The sequence below is a fragment of the Sphaerodactylus townsendi genome, linkage group LG15, assembly GCF_021028975.2.
Source record: "Sphaerodactylus townsendi isolate TG3544 linkage group LG15, MPM_Stown_v2.3, whole genome shotgun sequence".
Classification (NCBI taxonomy): Eukaryota; Metazoa; Chordata; class Lepidosauria; order Squamata; family Sphaerodactylidae; genus Sphaerodactylus; species Sphaerodactylus townsendi.
In genome coordinates this window covers 4,774,925-4,795,043 of record NC_059439.1, presented here as the reverse complement: position 1 = coordinate 4,795,043, position 20,119 = coordinate 4,774,925, and the positions used below count along the sequence as shown (strand labels likewise).

At 46.1% G+C, this 20,119-nt stretch overlaps 1 protein-coding gene across 2 annotated transcripts in view; it reads right to left on the bottom strand.

The window, feature by feature from the left end:
- Positions 1-20,119, bottom strand: part of ACLY (ATP citrate lyase) — a 64,716-nt gene that overhangs the window by 22,984 nt on the left and 21,613 nt on the right. Inside the window, exons 3-14 of one of the 2 annotated variants that reach the window (XM_048517369.1) lie at positions 19,693-19,815; positions 18,623-18,685; positions 16,443-16,633; positions 14,985-15,064; positions 13,533-13,663; positions 10,107-10,225; positions 8,550-8,686; positions 8,041-8,102; positions 6,911-7,028; positions 4,938-5,092; positions 2,500-2,590; positions 945-974 (exon numbers count right to left, since the gene is read on the bottom strand). In XM_048517369.1, the coding sequence (XP_048373326.1) occupies positions 945-974; positions 2,500-2,590; positions 4,938-5,092; positions 6,911-7,028; positions 8,041-8,102; positions 8,550-8,686; positions 10,107-10,225; positions 13,533-13,663; positions 14,985-15,064; positions 16,443-16,633; positions 18,623-18,685; positions 19,693-19,815 (1,300 nt within the window). The remainder of the gene's footprint in view (positions 1-944; positions 975-2,499; positions 2,591-4,937; positions 5,093-6,910; positions 7,029-8,040; positions 8,103-8,549; positions 8,687-10,106; positions 10,226-13,532; positions 13,664-14,984; positions 15,065-16,442; positions 16,634-18,622; positions 18,686-19,692; positions 19,816-20,119) is intronic. The other variant, XM_048517370.1, reaches the window with a different exon arrangement.

Sequence of the window (20,119 nt, the reverse complement as noted above, 5' to 3'; positions counted from 1 at the left end):
CTGACAATCTCCTTGCCCTTCCCCCCTCACAATAAACACCCTGTGAGGTAGGTGGGGCTGAGAGAGCTCTGAGAAGCTGTGACTAGCCCAAGGTCACCCAGCTGGCGTGTGTGGGAGTGTACAGGCTAATCTGAATTCCCCAGAGAAGCCTCCACAGCTCAGGCGGCAGAGCGGGGAATCAAACCCGGTACCTCCAGATTAGATACACGAGCTGTTAACCTCCTACGCCACTGCTGCTCCACTGCAGGTAGCTATTACTTTCCATTACTTTCTATGCCACATGCAGATTCACTTTGGCTAGATTAAGTTAATGTAATGGTTTATTCTGCAGGAAAAGTTTCATTTCTAGGGAACCCATCCATTTTACTAACTGGAAAGTACACAAACCAAAATTGGCTGATAAGTATCACTTATACTACATTAGGTAAGTGGAGATATCATACAAACAGAACAGGTTAGAGTTGCATGCAGCCTGAATTTTCAAAACCAAACAGAAGTTGCCACTGGTCATTAAAACCCTTTGGATGCCAGAAAGATCACTGTCTTTCTGTGATGAAAGAACCCAAGTGACAACTAAGTCAGTTTAAAACCGATATGCCAATGAGAACTACACTGAGACTGTACAGCTTTGGGAACAGGGAAGAGTTGCTCTTCTGTTGGTTATTAAGGGCCCTTCAACGGCATGCCTGCATTTACAAAGGAAGAAAACACAGCTGGAGAGCAGGTCCTAAACAACAAAATGACCAACAAAAAAACCACACCACCAAAAGCGAGAAGGGACAGAGATTAATCTGTCAGCACTGCCAATTTCTGCAGAGGATAAAAACAGTGGAAATAAACGAACCACCACCCTCCAAAAAATAACCAATTAAGGAGAAAAAAAATGAATTGGACAAGCAACAGTTAGCCAGACTGGATGTATTGAGCTAGTGACGGGATCCTACCTTGAACTGCTCTTGAAGGCAAAGATGCATCTGTTAAAGAGAGAATCACCATTGCAAGAAAGCCAACATGACTGTCCCCCCCGGCCCCCCAGGTTCTATCCCACATTACAATCAGGGAGATCAAAGCAGCCAGGTGCTCGGCTTACTATAAAAGCTGATGTATCACAGCAATCCTGGGGCTTGATGGAATTCCCCAACAGGAAAAGTAGTTGTGTTGGACAAGTGGTCCAGAAGGCAGTTCACACAGTATGACTTAACTTCCTCTCGGAACACCCACCTGAGACCCCTCCCATGTAGAAAGTTTGAGGGAAGCAGAGGTTCCTGCCGCAGGCATAACTGGAGGAGCTTTTCTCTGGGCTTGGCACTGGTGCCAATGAAATTGCTATGCTCACCATAGAGACCTCAAAGCCTGTCCCTGTTCATGCCTTCTGCACATGCACCCAATGGCTACGCAGATGCTGTTGTGTGCAGATTTCTCTGCGTTTGCAGGCTGGAAAGACGGCTACCAGTGGGTTAAGGGGCTTGAAAGGTGAACTAAGTTTAGACAGGTGCTCAAGTTCAAAGCATTTCAGAAACACTAACCCAAATCCACAGCACAGAGCACATTTTAGGAGTTTTCATGCAGTGAGGACCGAGCCAAAACTTGCAATGCTCTCCTGGGCAGAGTTACTTCAGTCTAAGCTAGGGGTGGTCAACCTATGGAGCTTCAAATGTTCATGGACTACAGTTCCCATCAGCCCCCGCCAGTATGGTCAATCAGGGGCTGATGGGAATTGTAGTCCATGAACATCTGGAAAACCATAGGTTGGCCACCCCTGGTCTAAGCCTTTTCATTTCATTGAAGCACACTCTACGTAGGATTGCACAGCTGGCCAGCACACAACACAGACTGAGCACATGCCACAGAAGAACGCACCGCAAAAAAATCTTCTGAAAAATGCAGAGATTGGGCGGCAGATGGCAGGGGTTCCTTGGCAGGAAAGGCCTCCCTGAAGATAGGAAGATGGAAATCCACTGTGGAAGTGTGAATGTTGCAGAGAGAAAAGCAAGCGGGGAGCAAATCTCTGGCTTGCGGATCTGCCTGCAAACTTTTCATGCCATGCGCTTCCCCAGGGACTCCCTTGAAAAGGAAACATACATTCTGGGGCCACTGCTTCAAGGCAGCAGAGAAACAGCAAGACAGAGCTTTGTGGAGCGCTGCAAATTCATCAGGTTCCATCATTATTTGACAAGAACCTGCCTCTCCTGTGACTTAAAATCCTGCCTCTTGTCCATCCACCTTCCTTTGGGTGTCCTTGGAAACAGCCTTTACATTCCCGCTTCACCCCCTCTCCCCAGTCTATATTCATTCAATCCAACCTTTTCTTCCCACTCCTCCCCCAAATGATACAATTCCTCTTTTAGGTCACCAGAAGAGAACAAGGGATAGATCATACATCGAAAGATGGAATCCAGGGATCAGAATGCAGCAGCAGCAGCACAAACGAGGAAGAATGCCAAACTGTGGGAAAGCAGCAGTGGGGCAGCAACTTCCTGAACCAAGCCAGGAACTTACCTGATGGGACTGCCTGCTTGGCTTTCTTGGCTGGAGCCAGCTCGTCGGGTTTACACTCGGAAAAAGACGCTGTCCTGCTTGGGGCTGGAGTCTGAAAGAGAGCAGAGAATGGGGTCAGCATATGCAATAAGGTCAAGAGGCTTGGCTTCCCTCAAAAATTCTAAGCAAATTATGTACATTTGCTGCTGAACTGGTCTCCCAAACAAGGATGGGAACAAAGCTGGGACTTTCAAACTGTTCTAACGAGGAGAAAAAATGGGAGGTGTCTAAAGAAACCAGGATGGATGTTGAAAAAACTCTCAAGTGAGCTAAGATATAAAAGGGACATATACAAGAAACTGAAAAGGGGGGAAATTACTAAAGAGGAATTCAAATAAAAAGCCATGTAGGGAGAAAGTCAGAAAAGCTAAAGCTCACAATGAGCTCAGACTTGCGAGAGATGTTAACAATAAAAAGGGCTTCTCTGGTTATGTCCGTACCAAAAGGAAGAAAAAGGATATGATAGGGTCATTGCATGATGGTGAATTCTAACAGGGGGCAGAGAAAAGGCAGAATTATTCAACACCTTCTTTGCCTTGTTTTTTTCCCCAAAAGAGAAACAGTGCTCAACTGGGGGGAAATGGATCAGAAGATACAGTAGGGGAAATTCAGCACAGAATAAATGAAGAGCTAGTACAGGAATAACTGTAAATGAATTCAAATATCCAGGGCCTTATGAACTACATCCCAGGGTATTAAAAAAACTGGCAGAAGTTATCTCAAAACCGCTTGCTATAATCTTTGAGAACTTCGGGAGAACAGAAGTCCCAGCAGACTGGAGGAGAGCTAATGTCCCCATCTTCAAAAAGGGGAAAAAAGAGAACCCAAACTACTACTGCCCAGCCATCCTGACATCATTACCAGGAAAGATTCTAGAGCAGATCATTAAGGAGACAGTCTGTAAGCACTTGGAAGGGAATAATGTGATCACTGAAAATCAACATGGGTTTCTCAAGAACGAAGTCATGCCAGACTAATCTTATCTCTCTTTTTTTTTAATAGAGTCAAGGTAGCATACCTTGATTTTAGTAAGGCCTTTGACAAGGTGCCCAATGATATTCTTGCAAGTAAGTTGGAAAGATGTGGACTAGACAATGCTACTGTTAGATGTAATTGATTGACTGGCTGAACACAAAGAGTGCTCATCAATGGCTCATTTCATCCTGGAGAGAAGTGAGTAGTGGAGTGCCATGGGGTTCTGTCCTGGGCCCAGTGCTATTCAATATTTATATCAATGCCTTGGATAATGAAATAGAGGGTATGTAATTCAAATCTGCAGATGACACCAAATTAGGAGGGGTAGCTAATACCCTGGAGGACAGAGGCAGGATTCAAAATGATCTGGACAGATTAGAGAGCTGGGCCAAAACTAACAAAATGAATTTCAACAGAGATAAATGTAAGATTCTGCACTTAGGCAGAGAAAATGAAATGCACAGATATAGGAATGATTGACACCTGGCTTGACAACACTAAATGTGAAAGGGATCTGGGAGTCTTAGTAGACCACACAAACTGAACGTGAGTCAGCAGTGTGATATGGCAGCCAAGAAAGCCTCTGCATTGGTTAGACTTCACCTAGAGTACTGTGTTCAGTTCTGGGCACTGCTATTCAAGAAGGATATTGACAAGTTGGAACTTGTCCAGAGGAGGGCAACGGAAATTGTAAAACATCTGGAATCCATGCCCTACGAAGAAAGACTAGGGAGCTGAGGATGTTTAGTCTGGTTAAGGGGGAACATGATAGCTATGTTTAAATATTTAAAGGGCTGTCATGTCGAAGAGGGAGCAAGCTTGTTTTCTGCTGCCTCAGAGACTAGGACACGGAGTAATGGATTCAAGGTGCAGGAAAAGAAATTCCACTTAAACATTAGGAAGCACTTTCTGACTGACAGGGTTGTTCGACAGTGGAATTCACTGACTCCGAGAGTGGTGGAGTCTCCTCCTTTGGAGGTTTTTAAACAGATGCTAGATGATCATATGTCGGAAGTGCTTTGATTGTGCGTTCCTGCATGGCAGGGTGTTGGTCTTGTTGGCCCTTGTGGTCCTTTCCAACTCTATGATTCTATGAAACACACAAAACATCAAGGATTCTGGAACCAATATAGGATTATGCACAATTTTACATATGTTTATTTCTGCTGCGCTTCTGCTAGTCCTCTGAGGCACAAAAGCCATTCATGCAGCACAAGGATATTCCAAAAAATGTTTGGTTTCCACTGGGATAGCAGGATTCTGTGTTATGTTTCTCGTAGCCTAGTCTTCTCCCCAACGTGTTAGCTTTCTTTTATACGGGGAAACATTCAGGTGCAGGCGTCCTCTACTGCAGAGTGAAGCAGTGCAGTGCAAAGGACATAGGCTTACTGCCAGGATTGCACAGACCAGCTCAAGAGACCTACCGAGGAGCTGCCACTGGCATTGAGGAGGAAGTTTGCTGTGTGAGCTGCAGCGGGAGGCTGATTTGGAATGGGCCGGTGTCCCAGTGCCATGCCCACAATGGCAGTCATGTGGGTTTCTGTGCCAAAGACGTGGATAGGAATGCCAGTTGTTTTTCCTAAATGCAGATTGGAAAGAAGCAGGTTAGGTTGCAGGCCAACTGCAAAAGCTCCTCCTGGAAAGCTGGTGCGGGGAAATCAGCACATACTGATGACATCAGCTCTGAAAGGCAGCTGACAGGCATTCTTGAATTGTTTGGTTCTGGTCGGGTTTTCTGGGCTGTGTGGCCGTGGTTTGGTGGATCAGACTTCCCTCTGTGATACACCTCTGAAGATGCCAGCCACAGATGCAGGTGAAGCGTTAGGAACGAGATCCACCAGACCACAGCCACTGTGTAACAATTCAAGTATTGTCGAAGGCTTTCATGGCCGGATTCAACTGGTTCTGGTGGGTTTTCCGGGCTGGGTGGCCGTGGTCTGGTGGATCTTGTTCCTAACGTTTTGCATGCAGCTGTGGCTTCCCTCTGTGATACACCTCTGAAAACGCCAGCCACAGATGCATGCAAAACGTTAGGAACAAGATCCACCAGACCACGGCCACCCAGCCCGGAAAACCCACCAGAACCAGTTGAATCCGGCCATGAAAGCCTTCGACAATACTTGAATTGTTTGTTTAAAGTCATGATATCCCCCCCCCCCCACTTATAAACAGATGCTCACAGCTTTTACAGCTGATCAATATAGCTGAGAGATCTCACATTCAAAACCAGGCCCACACAGCACCCTCTGTCCACTGGTTTATTTAATCCCTTCATTTATAATCTTGTTTTCTTCACAAAGGAGACTCAAAGCGGCTTATATAATTCTTTTCATCTCCATTTTATCCTCACAACAATCTGGTGAGGTAGTTTTAGTTGGGGTGTGACTGGAGCAAGGTCACCTGTCAAGCTTCCCTGGCAGAGACGGAATTTGAACAGGTCTCCCAGATTCCAGTTCAACACTCTAACCCAGAGGTGGCCAGCCCATGGTGCTCTAGATGTTCATGGACTACAATTCCCATCAGCCCCTGCTATGAGAATTGTAGTCCATGAACATCTGGAGCACCATAGATTGGCCACCCCTACTCTAACCATTACACCACACTCACTTTCTCTCTCACTGTAGGGCGAATGAAGAAGGAAGTCAGCCCAGACATTAATGCCCTGGCTTAAAAAACAACAGCAGATACTCTGGGCCCCTCACTTGCCAGAGAAACAGTTCAGAGTTATGGTTAACACTGGTGGATGGAGCTCCGAGGTGCTCACCAGATGCCTTAGTTCATTGGTGCACATGAGTTTCATGGTGTGTCCTTTGCTTTAAAACCATGCTGGTGGCCTGAGGGGAAATCCTGGGTGCCAGAGTAGACCCAACCCTGCCCATACTGCCTGGTGGAACATTCTTCCTCCAACTGTCTGGGCCCTGCTGGATCTTGGTGAGTTCTGCAGGGCCTGCAAGACCGAATTGTTCCACCGGGCCTTTGGAGAGGATGGCCGCTGATGGCACCCCCCTCTCTCCTACTTTCTTTCAACTATGTTCCCCACCCGACAGGGTTTGCAGTTGTCGTACGCTGTATATTGTTATATATTGGAATGCTGTATTTCAATGGTTTTAGGTATTTTAATGTTATAGAGCAGTGGTGGCGAACCTTTGGCACTCCAGATGTTATGGACTACAATTCCCATCAGCCCCTGCCAGCATGGCCAATTGGCCATGCTGGCAGGGGCTGATGGGAATTGTAGTCCATAACATGTTGTGCACCACCCAGAACCCTTCAGGGGAGGGCGGTATATAAAATTAACAACAACAATAATAATGCCAAACACTTGGGCTAACAGAGAGTAAAAACAATACACAGAGGCAAAGTCAATGGTTGAAATGGCCCTTCAGAATCTCCTTACCAACTTCTCCCATGACACGCAGGCCTTCCTGGTAGTTGGGGCCCCCTCTTCTTACGAAGATCCGCACTTCATGCTCTTTCAGAGGGCCTTGGTAATCCTTAATGGCTCTAACAATCCCCTGTAAGAAGACGGGGGGGTCGGGGGGGGGAGGGGAAATACATGTCTAATGTGCAAAGCTTTTATTTCCTTCAATAACATTTCAGCCTTTTCTCCTTTTAGAAGGCAGAACCTACAAATCAAGGTAAGCCACTTTAATTATCAGCTGTTTCACCCGTTCTGATAAGCTATAAAGAACTCCAGGAACTGCAGCTCTGAGCAAGGAAGGGGATTGGAAGGCCTCACAGAATTCTCTCTACTTTCCCAAAACGACAATTCCTTAGGCCCTGTTGCAGGAACCCATGATAGTCACAGTGGTTTAGTCAGTAGTATAAATGTGCTGTCAAGGAAGTTTCAAATCCCTGAAAAGCTACAAAGGCAGCTGAATGCTTGGGGCAGATTCAGACTGCCAGAAGGAATTTGGGCAAAGTTTTATGGGATCGCTCTCTGCACTCCTTGCCTTGCTCCAGACCACACAGTAAAAACCAGCACTGCTAATTGCTACCTTAAGAGATCCATAACAAACATTCAGCAAAGGTGATGCTGGTCTTCAATCAGTTCCACATAAGGCTTGGCTGCTGCCTGTCTGACTCAACTGTAAACCTCCACTTTCTGGTCTGTAAAATGGTCCTGTAGCCATGGCAAAATTACATGTCTCCCATGCCATTACAAGTCAGGATTTCTCTCAGTTACTTCAGTTTCGCAACAGGAATGCCACTCCTTTTTCCAGTGCTTCACCCTTCTATCTTATACCTTGAATATTCCTGGCTCAGAAACTGGACGAGCCAGCTCTGGCCATGGAACCCACAACCCTTCAATAGTTAGCCCAGCTCATGACATATCCAGTTGGCACCATCAAGCCTTTCCTGGACAAAGCCAGAACTGGGTTTCTACCTCCCCTGATGCAGTCAGCCCACGCACAGATGATCAGCTGCCAATTCTGGCCCAAGGGGACACTCAAACTCATTAGGACATTTCTTCCAAGACAGCCAATCAGTCAGGACAGGGGCAAGGTTTTCCAAGGTAATCTTTACCTTAAAAGTGGCGGCTACATTGGTGAAATTAGCAATGCTCCCTCCGATGATCAGGATTTTGCCTATTAGAGGAAAACGAAAGAAAGGGGGAAAGGGTGAAGAGCAGCTTTATAAAATTAGCAAAGTAACCATAGGTACTTCAGAAATAGTTGACAGGAAGAAGGATCATCCAATACAGAAGGCTCATTTGAGACAGCTGGTTGTCTGAACCAACCCTGAAAACACCCAGATACCCGAAGGAAAGCTCTATCTATGCCCGTGGTGACGAACCTTTGGCACTCCAGATGTTATGGACTACAATTCCCATCAGCCCCTGCCAGCATGGCCAATTGTAGGGGCTGATGGGAATTGTAGTCCATAACATCTGGAGTGCCAAAGGTTCGCCACCACTGATCTATGCTTTGCACAAAACCTAGCGAGTAACCATCACTAGATTCAACATGCGCACGAGGGTAGGCAGGACTGTTCTGACCTTCAGGGCCTACAGCTGTTTCCTCTGTCTCCTTTACCTTCTGGATGTTTTTCCTGGGTCATGAGAGAGAGAATGGTTTTGGCATAGTCATAGGTCTGCTGCTCACTGGGAGCGCCAGAGTACTCGCCGTAGTTGGCCAATTCGTCCACCCCGCCGAGGTCGCAAATGGTGTCACTAAGGAGAAAGGTGATATTAGAAAGCTTGATTAGGAGAACAGATTGTGCTCGTTCATGAAAAACAGAAGGAATTAGAAGTATCTGAATGTAGTGCAGACGGAATAATATAGCACAGGCAGGGAGAGAGGAGAGGAAAGAGAGAGAGAGATTGGCTGGCCCTGAACTGTTCTTAACAAGAAAAAAGATCTACCAGACCACAGCCACACAGCCCGGAAAATCCACAACAACCAGTTGAATCCGGCCGTGAAAGCCTGTTTCTGAGCCAACTTCAAGATTTTCAATTTTGATTTTTAAAGCCCCAAATGTTCTGGAGCTTGGATATCTCAGGCAGTGCCTCTCCCAAATTTAAGACTGGCTGGAGAAGACTGCACCAAACAGCAGCTTATCTGTACAACAGACTGGTATCCACTAAGAAGGAGTGTAGAATGGTATGGCTGAAACTAGCTAAATCCCAGAAGCTTAAATAGGGTTGATATTTGGTTGGGGGATCACCAAGGAAGATACCGTAGCTCAGTTGCAAGCTAACAGCCCACACACACATCGCTATCACATAGCAGGGCCTTTTCAGTGGTAACTGCAGAGCATCTTTCTATGGGCTTCTTTGTTTGCTGCCATTATTGATGCAGGAGCTGTATGGCGTAGTGGTTAAGTGCGTGCACTGCTACTCACACAGTCAGGAGTTCGAGCTCCCTGTGGGTCAGATATCCTGGCAGCTGGCTCGTGGTCAACCAAGCCATCCATCCATTTCTTGGTCAGTAAATGAGTACCTAGCTCAGTGGTGGCGAACCTATGGCACTCCAGATGTTCATGGACTACAATTTCCATCAGCCCCTGCCGCAGGGGCTGATAGGAATTGTAGTCCATGAACATCTGGAGTGCCATAGGTTCGCCACCACGGACCTAGCTCATAGCTAGAGGCTAAAGAATAGCTGGGGAAAGCAATGGCAAACTACCCCACAAAAACGGCTTGCCTATAAAATCACTGCTTGCAGTGGTACCCCAGGGTCGAACACAACTGAAGGGGAAACTTTACCTTATTATTGATGCAATTCCACAAGTAAAAATGTCATTGTTCTGTTTTTTCATATTAGCTCTGATGGTGAGATATGGCCTTTAATTTATGAATGTGTTTGATTTTATATATAATACTTGAATTTGTCAGCTGCCTTGGGGGCCATGATGAGGACAGAACAGCAGGACATAATGTTTTGCAAATACAATAAAAATAAATAAAAGCAAATATGGATTGAAGTGGCGCTGAGACATTTCCGGCAGACCCCCTTTGTGGCCTGGCTGACGTTTTAACACCCAGAATGGTGACCGGCTTCTTCCTCCTGCTTTTGTCCTGAGTCACACACCTCCGCGCATGGTCAGCTGCCCTCCGCCTGCACACTTCTGCCAGACCCGGCTCTTGGTACCTGTATACAACAGAAGCTCCACCTCCAGCCACCATGGTCCAGATTCTGCCTTTAGGATTCAAGATAGTCAACTTTAAACTGGCTCCGCTCTTGGCATCCAGGTCAGCAATGTAGGCTTCCTGCCAAACAGAACCCCAATATTAGTAGAACCACAGAATCAATATTTCTCTCGGCTCTCATTTCCCTAGTACTGTCAGCATGGGCCATTTTGCAGGAAATAATTAGGAGGGAGAGAGCTTGAGTTTCTACTTGTTAGTTTGCTCCGGCAGATGTCCACTAAGCCATCGTTCCTCAACCCCAGCTGAGCTGCATTCCCCAAACCCCCCACTGGTGATCACATGAAGTTGCCTTCTCAGGCCACATGATCCACCACAGTCACTTGTGACCGCGCCATCTGGCAGTGGCTCACCAGACATTCAGAGAAGTCTTCCACGTCACCCAAACCCCGCACCTTTTAACTGATGTGGATTCCACACAGCATATTTATAACGAGTTGCAATCGTTACAAATGCACTCGGGGATTGGGAGGTAAAGAATGAGCAAAACAAGGAAAGGACGCACCAAGAGTATGCCCTGCAAGTCCTGATATAACAAGATTTGTGTTCTCAAAAACGGGTATTTTCAGAGGCAACAGCTCTCGTCTAACCTTTCTGGAGGTGAGAAATTGTGGCATGTGTCATAACTGCCTGTTCCCCCAGAGAAGCCCTGGAGAACAAGAAAAAGGCCAGGGATCTCTTGCAGAGAATCCTCAGCCAGGATCCTTTAAGAAGGCTTGCTGTTACTGATTAGAACTAGTTTATATATATCTCTCTCCCCACACACACAGATCAGCGGTGTAGCTGGGCCAAACTGTGCCTGGGCGGACTCTGTGTTTTCCGCCCCCCCCCCAAATAGGTCTTGCTCCTGCCCCCCCACTCCCCCCTTACCTTAATTCTTACTTTCAGGCTTAGTTTCAGGCTGAAAAGCGGCCTGTTCAGTTCAGGCTGAAAAAAGCCTGCATGGGAACTACACTACCCAGGAGCCCTTGGGGCTCGCAAGGTCTCCTGGGTAGCGCAGTTCCCACAAGGGCCCATTTCAGCCTGAACGGAACAGACCGCTTTTCAGCTTGAAACTAAACCTGAATAAGAACGAAGGTAAATTGGGGGGGGGTCACTGGGGTCAGGGGAAGAGTCGGGGTGATTTTCCATGGGGGCCCAGGCATGCGCCCGGTGCGAGGCGCAACCCCCACTGCCCCCTTGTAGCTTCGCCTATGACACAGATGAAGGAAGCAGAAACATTAAGACTGAAAGAGTAGTACAGCACCACCACAAAATATTAGAATGTGGGGAGAATAAGTTGAAGGCAGTAGGAGAAGATGGACTGAGTCAAGAAAGGAAACTATGGCCTTCAGTCTGCAAGATCTGAGCAAGGCTGTTAACAATAGGATGTGGAAGGCATCAATTCATAAGGTGCTATAACTCGGAAGCAACTGGACAGCTCAATAAAAGACACAAAGACAGATTCAGGGCATCTCATTCAGCCAGCTCAATGGGCAAAGAAAAATAAGTTGATTAAGCTGAAAATAGGCATCGGCTGAAGCCTCCTCGACAATGCCCCGAAATGCACTCAGGAGAATGTGCTGATTAAAATTCCTAACAAGCCCAGGGAGTCTATGAGACTTCATTAGCATCTGGCAAGGAGAATGATTCCGTGAGGCTGAAATCAAAACTAATCCATTAGAAGCTCCGCCAAATAGAGTTAAGAAGTGGCACTCAAAATGGGAAGGAGCAAGGGAAAGCAATATTTATATTGAAATGGGTTTCTTGGCCATCACCTCGATCCTTGCAACATTACAATTATTAAATTGAACATTCTGGAACATCAGATATCCACTGGTCACACTCAGCAAAATGGCAGATTAGCCCCACGGCTTTGCTGAACATGACCAATGGATATCTGATGTTCCAGAATGTTCAATTTAATAAATGCAATGGTGGATGGAGCCAGACTTCCCGATACAGCACAAAACCAGGCCTCTGGAAACACACGGTTCTGCCTCACACGAGGGAAAACACCTGCCTCATCATGCGGTGTGGCTGATGGCTGGGATTGATGTTTAGGTGTTCCAAGCTTTTTCATGGAGCTTTTAATTGGTCCCTGCCTTGGGAAACTTCAAACACTTTTGAGAACACAACAGCTCTTAAATCTGTTGCCTATCATGCCTAGGATAGAAAGGAGCACTGCAAAAAAAGGTATCTTTGTTTAAAAATTGTATTTAGATGAGCTGATCGCCATCTCCATAACCCTTGGGACTAGGCTACTATCGACTGGACTACTACCGTTTGGATCTGACGGCTTGCTTCTACAGTATAGCTGCATTTTCCTCCAGCACCAAGTACTTTTTGGCTCATTAAAAAACATTAGTCTTGTGTGAGGTCTAGCAGCAGGGAACACGCTCTGTGGAAGAAGGTGGCCCGCATAACAGGAAATGGAGGAGTCCAAGGGTGGCTTAGGAACCAGACTCATGTATGATACAGTGAAAGTATTATTATGACTATTATGCAGTGAAAACATTATTATTCTTCGGTATTTACAAATGCAGAGTCAAAACAGAGTCATGATCTGCTTGAACTTGAGCCGATTATACACTGGGGGTCTGACCCCACTGAAGGGAGATTCTCTTCAGGGCAGAGCTTCTGTTACGGACGCCTTTTCCCCCCTCTCACACTCACTGCACAGCATATCCCACAAACTCCACTGTTTTTGAGAGTGGGCAAAGAGCGACCTTTTCCTCCACTTCACAGGGAAAATGAAAGAAATGCCCCTGTGTATTCTTTGCTTCAGCCCACTTCCCCCCCACTGTACTTCCGCCCTCTCTGATGAGCTGGAAGGCTTTTAAAGCTTTATTTCAACTTCAACAACTTTGTACCATATTAGATCTACAGAAATAGTTCTAGATCTAATTCAGGAATATTGAAATACCAAGGAATATCAAAACAACAAGCCTCTCTCTCCTCCTGCAGCAGCAATTTAAAGGTATTAACAACAGCAGCAATCTTGTGACTACCAGGTGTGATGAGATGTGTGTCTTTAAGAGTGAGCTGATGGGTGGAGTTAAGAAAACCAGAAAAAGAAGTTAGAACGGAGATCTGAGAGGGTTCAGAAGGAAAGCCACATAGCAGGCAGTGGGGTGCCTCCTTGTGTGCAAACAGAAGAATGCAAGAAGACCCCAACCCCACTGCACAGCAAAGAGCTCCAACAAAAATGTTCTACACATAATGGACCTATGAGGTCAAAGCAAGACTGGACTAGAGAGAGATGCTATGTTAGCCATGAAATGCTAACAGATGGCACTGGCTCTGCTGAAGCTCTTTTCAGCCAGGGGCATCGCTTTCAACCACCAAGGCCTCAGTCAACAGCAAATGGCTCCATGGCCCTTTTACTTGCCTCTGGATAAGCCTCTCTTCCAAAAGGAGGAGGAAACTCCACATCGCCCCATTTTACTTTACAGATATAGTCAGCTGTCGCATCAATCTTCGCCGCCAGGTCCAGCACATATACACCATCTGCAGTTACAACTGAATTAAGGGGAAGGGAAAAGAACAGTGAGTAGCATTTTCCCTGGCAGCTCCTTCGCAGAAGAAAGAAGTTTACCGAAGGGACATTTCAGGGTAGTGCCTAGATCAGAGGTTATCCTTTAATACCAGGGTCTCACTCCAATTAGAATGTTTGGGTAAAACAGTTATATCATCACAAAGATAACTGCATAGACACAAGCCTGGACCATATGGGTTTTACGCTGACATAAGAGTTAGGAAGGGATCCTTTTGGACCCCAGAAGACTGTGTCAGAGTGAAAACTACCAAGTGCCTGCATTCCATAAGACTTTCCTCAGAACAGCTCTTCTAAGGCAGCTAGCTGAACAGTGTCTCTGCCCTGGAGGCGACAGAATCACACCCAATTCAAAGATGTCACACAATTGCCTAACTCCAGTAGAAGCTGTTTGGAAAAAAGCAAATTTAGAGTAGTGACTCAGATTGAGATACTCTAGGCAGACTTGCTTTTTGTCAACAGGAAACTTTTACATCTATTTCTTGTGATACATATGAAGCACCCCAGATGAAATTGGGTCAGCTACTCCCTCTTGGCTTTACTTTCCTCTCCAGGGGTAATGAGGTTAAAAGGAAAGCAAGGAGAACTATATGCACTGCTCTGAGCTCCTTGAGAAAAAGGTAGAGTAAAAATGTGATAGATTTGCCTGTGAGTCCCCAGCGGTATGAATACAAGCACCGTGGAGGTAAAGGGGAGACAGATTTTCCAGTTGCATTTTTCACGGAGCGCAAGGATTCATCCTGCTTTGCTTTCACAGCCTGAATCAACTGGCTGGTGTGGGTTTTGCGGGTTGTGTGGCCATAGTCTGGTCATTTTTGCTCCTAATGTTTCACCCGCATCTACAGCTGGCACCTTCAGAGGTTGCGATGAAATGTGTTTGAAACCCTCTCACTGTGATTTGATTTGTTAGCTACCAATAAACCTGAAAAAAAATCTAATTCCTGTGTTGCTCTGGGTTCCTGGGTTCACCCATGCAGTAAACCACTCAAGAGAGAATGGCAAAGGCCCTCATTGCCGTCACACCCCCTCTAGCAGTTTTCTAAAACATCACATTAATATTACTCCCCCAATCCTTCCTCTTGTGTCAGCAGTCCGAAAGACTGATGGGGCACTTTCTGTGTTTCCCGTTTGTGAAGGAGGAATCATTTAGTTGTGACAACAACAGCTCACATAAATGTACCAACTGTCTACAGCACAGACCCTGCGTTCATCTTCATTAGGAGGTATGCTGGAGAAAGCAAGATGAAATACGGTTGCCTGGTTGAAAACAACAATTGAATGAATTACCTAGTGGGTTGATTTCCAGATACGTAAAATATAAGTCTTCATAGAGGTTGAACAGGCCAGAGATGAAGCTTGCCAAAACGCTGCATAAAGACGGTTATTTTTGAAAAAAAAAACTTGTTAAAAACTGACAGTCATGTACTAACCCAATTGCCCTCCCTGCTTGGCCAGCCATAGCAATAATTCTTTCAGCCTGCCAGCCAGGGACCCAGCTGATGACGCAGAAGCCGAGCCGGGATGAGTCAGCCTCCCCAGCCGCCACCCTTGGCCACATCCATCTTGATTCAGATACATAACCTTGTTAGACAGAAGGGAAAGCATCCTTCAGAATTTCCCAAATGGAGCTTTATTTAAAGAGCCCCATGCAAAAACGGTAGAGTTAATTAAGAAATCAGACTTTAAGCACTGTCCCCTCAAAACATTAAGAAATATGTTATGATGTAAGCTAGGGGTGGCCAACCTATGGTGCTCACGATGTTCATGGACTACAATTCCCATCAATTCCCACCAATTGGCCATGCTGGCAGGGGCTGATGGGAATTGCAGTCCATGAACATCGTGAGCACCATAGGTTGGCCACCTCTGAGCGAACAGACGAAGACCACCCAGCCACCGTGTAAGGCTGCAGAACTTAATTTCTGATGAGAAGCACGCTAGCCCACAAGTCGACCAAGAGGACATGCCCTTGGCACAGTACAACCCTGGCTACTTGGTGACCCTCAAGATGCACACAGCTTTTTAGAGGAGGAAAGAGGCTTTTCTGGGATCCACTAACTGAAATAGTCAATGCCTAGGGTGGGGGTCCCCAACCTGTTTGAGCTTGCGGACACCTTTACACTTCTGACACAAGAAGTGGAGCCAAAACGGCTGCCACAGCTTATTTTAAACCACCCAGTGAGGATCCTTGTGTTGAGGTGACAGATGCAGCCAAAGGAACATTTCTATAAATCTGTAAAGCCAATCAAATCGCCAACGGCCAATCAGAAGTCTTGCTGGGCGGAAGCCCTCCAGGCCCCGCCTGCTCTCTAAAAACACTCAGTGGAAACCAGGAAAGGTGCTGACACCACGTTGGGGAGCCCCATCCTAGTGTATCTCTTCTTGCTATTGCAGAGCAGAAAAAACTTTAGAATACCATCAAGTATATTAACACCATCAATACCCACAACATTCTTCTTCTGTGGGGGGAACAGCTAAACCTGGGGTAGGGAACCTGTGGCTCTCCAGATGTTCAGGAACTACAATTCCCATCAGCCCCTACCAGCATGGCCAATTGGCCATGCTGACAGAGGCTGATGGGAATTGTAGTTCCTGAACATCTGGAGAGCCGCAGGTTCCCTACCCCTGAGCTAAACAGTACTTCAACCCAGATTATCTCAGTCTGTTCAGAGGGACACAGCCACTACTATGAATGCCGCCCCCAACCAATGGCTAAAGGGATACAAAACAGTGCCTCGAAATTACTCTTTCTTGTTCGGTGGAGCATGCACCAACAGGTGCTCCTTGATAGCTGATTCGTCAAGCTTCTTGTCAACGCCCACAAGCAGTTTCTGAGCCTTGATATCCACGTCGCCCACATCCACACCACCCTGGTGGTAAAACAGCACGTAGTCCCCCTCGCGAGCAGCGTAGATGCACACATAGAACTCCTCCGCCTGTGAATTCAACATACAAGTAAGATTTTGGTAAACCCCTCAGCAGTTTAAAGCGATGTTGTGATCCACAAAAACACACCATGTGGTCCATTTTTGGAAAATAAAGAGCAGGGTATCGGTAAGGGAAGAGAGAAGTTTCCATGATTTTTCTTCTTCCCCTGGAAAAAAACGGTATGCCAAGAGAGGGAAAGACAGAGGTAGAGCAATGATGGCATCCTTCAAATGCCTGAAGGGCTGTCCAAAAGACGAGAGCAAAGATTTGTTCTCTGTTGCTTCAGAGGGTCAAACTCGATCTACTGGGCTTAAGTTGCAGGAGGGTAGGTTTCAGCTGAATGTCAAGAGAAACTTCCTGATAATACGATGGTTCAACAGTAGAATCTGGGTGTGGGAGATCTCTCACTGGAAATCTCAGGCAGAGGTCAGACAGTCATCCATTGGAGATTTCCAGTGAGAAAGCCTTTGGATTTCCAGCATTGAACAGAGAGCGTGACTGAATCACTTACAAGGCCCCTTCCAAAAAGCATACTCACACACACCCATGTTTTTGGCTATTTTTCCAGGGGAATGGTTTTCAGGGCCCTCCCCCTCACACCATGTGAACACAGTCCCAATCAGCCCAACTACTATGTCTCCCCCCTCACTCTTCATCCCAGTAACGGTGATGTAATATTTGGAGGAGAAGGTTTTATACCCTGCTTTTCTCTAAGGAGTCTCAAAGTGGCTTACAAACTTCCCTTCCCCTCCCCACAACAGGCACAGGTGGGGCTGAGAGAGTTTGAAGAAAACTGCGACTGGCACAGTTCCTTCATGTGGAGGAACAGGGAATCAAACCCGGTTCTCCAGATTAGAGTCTGACCCTCTTAACCTCCTCACTAGGCTGGGCTCTCTTTTTGACCATGAGGCTATGCCACTGAGGGCAAAACAAAGGCCATTGAAGGTGAGGCACTGCCCTCACTGGAGCATCACCTCTTCAGAGAACTCAGTTCAAACCACTCAGCTTCATGTTTCCTTCAACCAGTTGGCCAAATCCAACTGGCTGGATTAAAACATCTTTGGTAACTGCAGAAGAGCAATGTCGAAGAATGAGACACAATCCAGAAGTTGCAGCTACTCTGAGAGGTAAACACCAGTGAATTGGTGTGGGAAAGGTACAAATGATCTGGGAAGAGGACAGCCTTCACCAAATAGACCAAAAAATCACGTGGCGCACATGCGCTGCACAATGGCTCGTGTATATTACAATTATTTTTAGTGTATAAACATACATAAAATGCAATTGCTATTAATAATCTCTACTCTCATTACAGATATCTCCGATGGGAGAACTTCAGTAACACCAATGCAGTTAAACAACCTCCTTCAATGTTATCAGCACAGTTCACCTCATTAAAGGCTTATAACCTTATCTGTTGTCTTCTTTCATAGATGTTACACTTCCAATTGGTGACTGAATAATTGTCTTAAATTCATGAATTATTTTCTTTCAGGTGTAAACACAATCACCATTTTCATGAATGGATGCAATATTGTTATGATTGCATCTCCCTCCGGAGTAATGTTAAGCAGGCTGGTTAAAAGAGCCATGCATCCACATCTGAATAAACATTGCAGAAGCTGCACGCGTTTGTTAGCTTTTCGATTGCCTTCATCAGTGCTCCATTCATTTCATTTTCCAATTATAATTTCACAGTGGTTACATCTCACTCTCCCAAAGCTGATATACACAAGTAATATACACAAGCCACTGTGCAGCACACGTGCGTCACGTGATTTTTTGGTCTGTATTTGGTGAATGCTGTTAGAGGCGCACTTACTCTATTCATTGATAACCTTCCTCTGACAGTCTGCAGAAACAGATGCCCCCTTTGCCCTCTACAGTGGCCCTTGAAGATTCACCCAAATGGAAAGGAAAGCTCTTCTTCAGAGTACAAGTTCAGGGAATTGCCACAAAGCTATCCCCCTGCACCTGAAAAGGCAAGTGAAACCAACCTGCTTGTGTGGAACGAACGGCTCTATCAAGAAGTTCTTCAGGATGCCTTTTGCTTTGGCAATCTGTAGAAAACAAGAAAAGCACAAGCTGCTCAGAAACAAGCAAAATCAAGCACATCGTCTCCTTCATATTTTTTAAATGCTGCCCATTCCAAAGACTCCAATGATTGTTTTTTCCCTTTATCATAGAATCATAGAGTTGGAAGAGACCCCAAGGGCCATCAAGTCCAACCCCCTGCAATGTAGGAACACACAATCAAAGCACTCCTGACAGATGGCCATCCAGCCTCTCTTTAAAAACCTCCAAAGAAGGAGACTCCACCACATTCAGAGGTAGTGCATTCCACTGTCAAACAGCCCTTATTGTCAGGAAGTTTTTCCTGATGTTCAGGTGGAATCTCTTTTCCTTCACCTTGAACCCATTACTCGTGGTCCTAGTCTCTGCAGCAGCAGAAAACATGACATCCCTTCAAATATCTAAACATGGCCATCATGTCACCTCTTCACCAAACTAAACATACCCAGTTCCCTAAGTCTCTCCTCATAGGGCATAGATCCCAGACTTTTTACCATTTTTGTTGCCCTCCTCTGGACCAGTTCCAACTTGTTAATATCCTTCTTGAATTGCGGTGCCCAGAACTGTACACAATATTCCAAGTGAGGTCTAACCAATGCATTTTTTTTGCAAGCACATAGTGGTGGTATAAACTTATGGGGTCATGTGTAATAAAATCGTCATATTGTTACAAGCATAATATTCATGTATACCAGTGGTGGCGAACCTTTGGCACTCCAGATGTTATGGACTACAATTCCCATCAGTCCCTGCCAGCACTGCCAATTACCATGCTGGCAGGGGCTGATGGGAATTGCAGTCCATAACATCCGGAGTGCCAAAGGTTTGTCACCACGGATGTATACTATACTTATATAGCCTTAACACAGATTGAGGTTTCTGATCTCGGATAATAATGTCTTGCCTGTTTTGGTTTGCATTCAAGGAACTCAGAGCAACCTTTCAGTTCCATAACCAGACAACTGAAACTGTGACCTTATGGCCTGGTACTTACTGTGGTTTCATGGCCTAGCCGTTGCTTTAGCCAGGTCTTCACTTGATCCAAGCTGAGATTCACCCCAACCAGGCCCAGCTTGCCCCGCCGTTTGATCAGCTGGTCAGGCTTCACCACCAGACGCTGGAATTTTATAAAGTAAGAAAGGAAATTAATTGGGGGGGGCGGGGGATGGAAAACTTTTATCTTGCTAGTACATATGTTTACAAGCTGCCAGCTTTGCAAGAGGTCAAAGCCTAGTTCAGATGTCCTAAAATCTCCCAGCTGCAGAGGTGAGATACCTGTAGCTACATGACAGAAGTCAGTACACTCATGCTGATGAGTGTTTTTCTGCATGCATGAATGGGGTGTTTCTTTTAGCCACGTTTCTTTTTGCCAAGGCACATCCCACCAGGAAGCAGCGCTCGGCAACTCAATCATTGAGAGA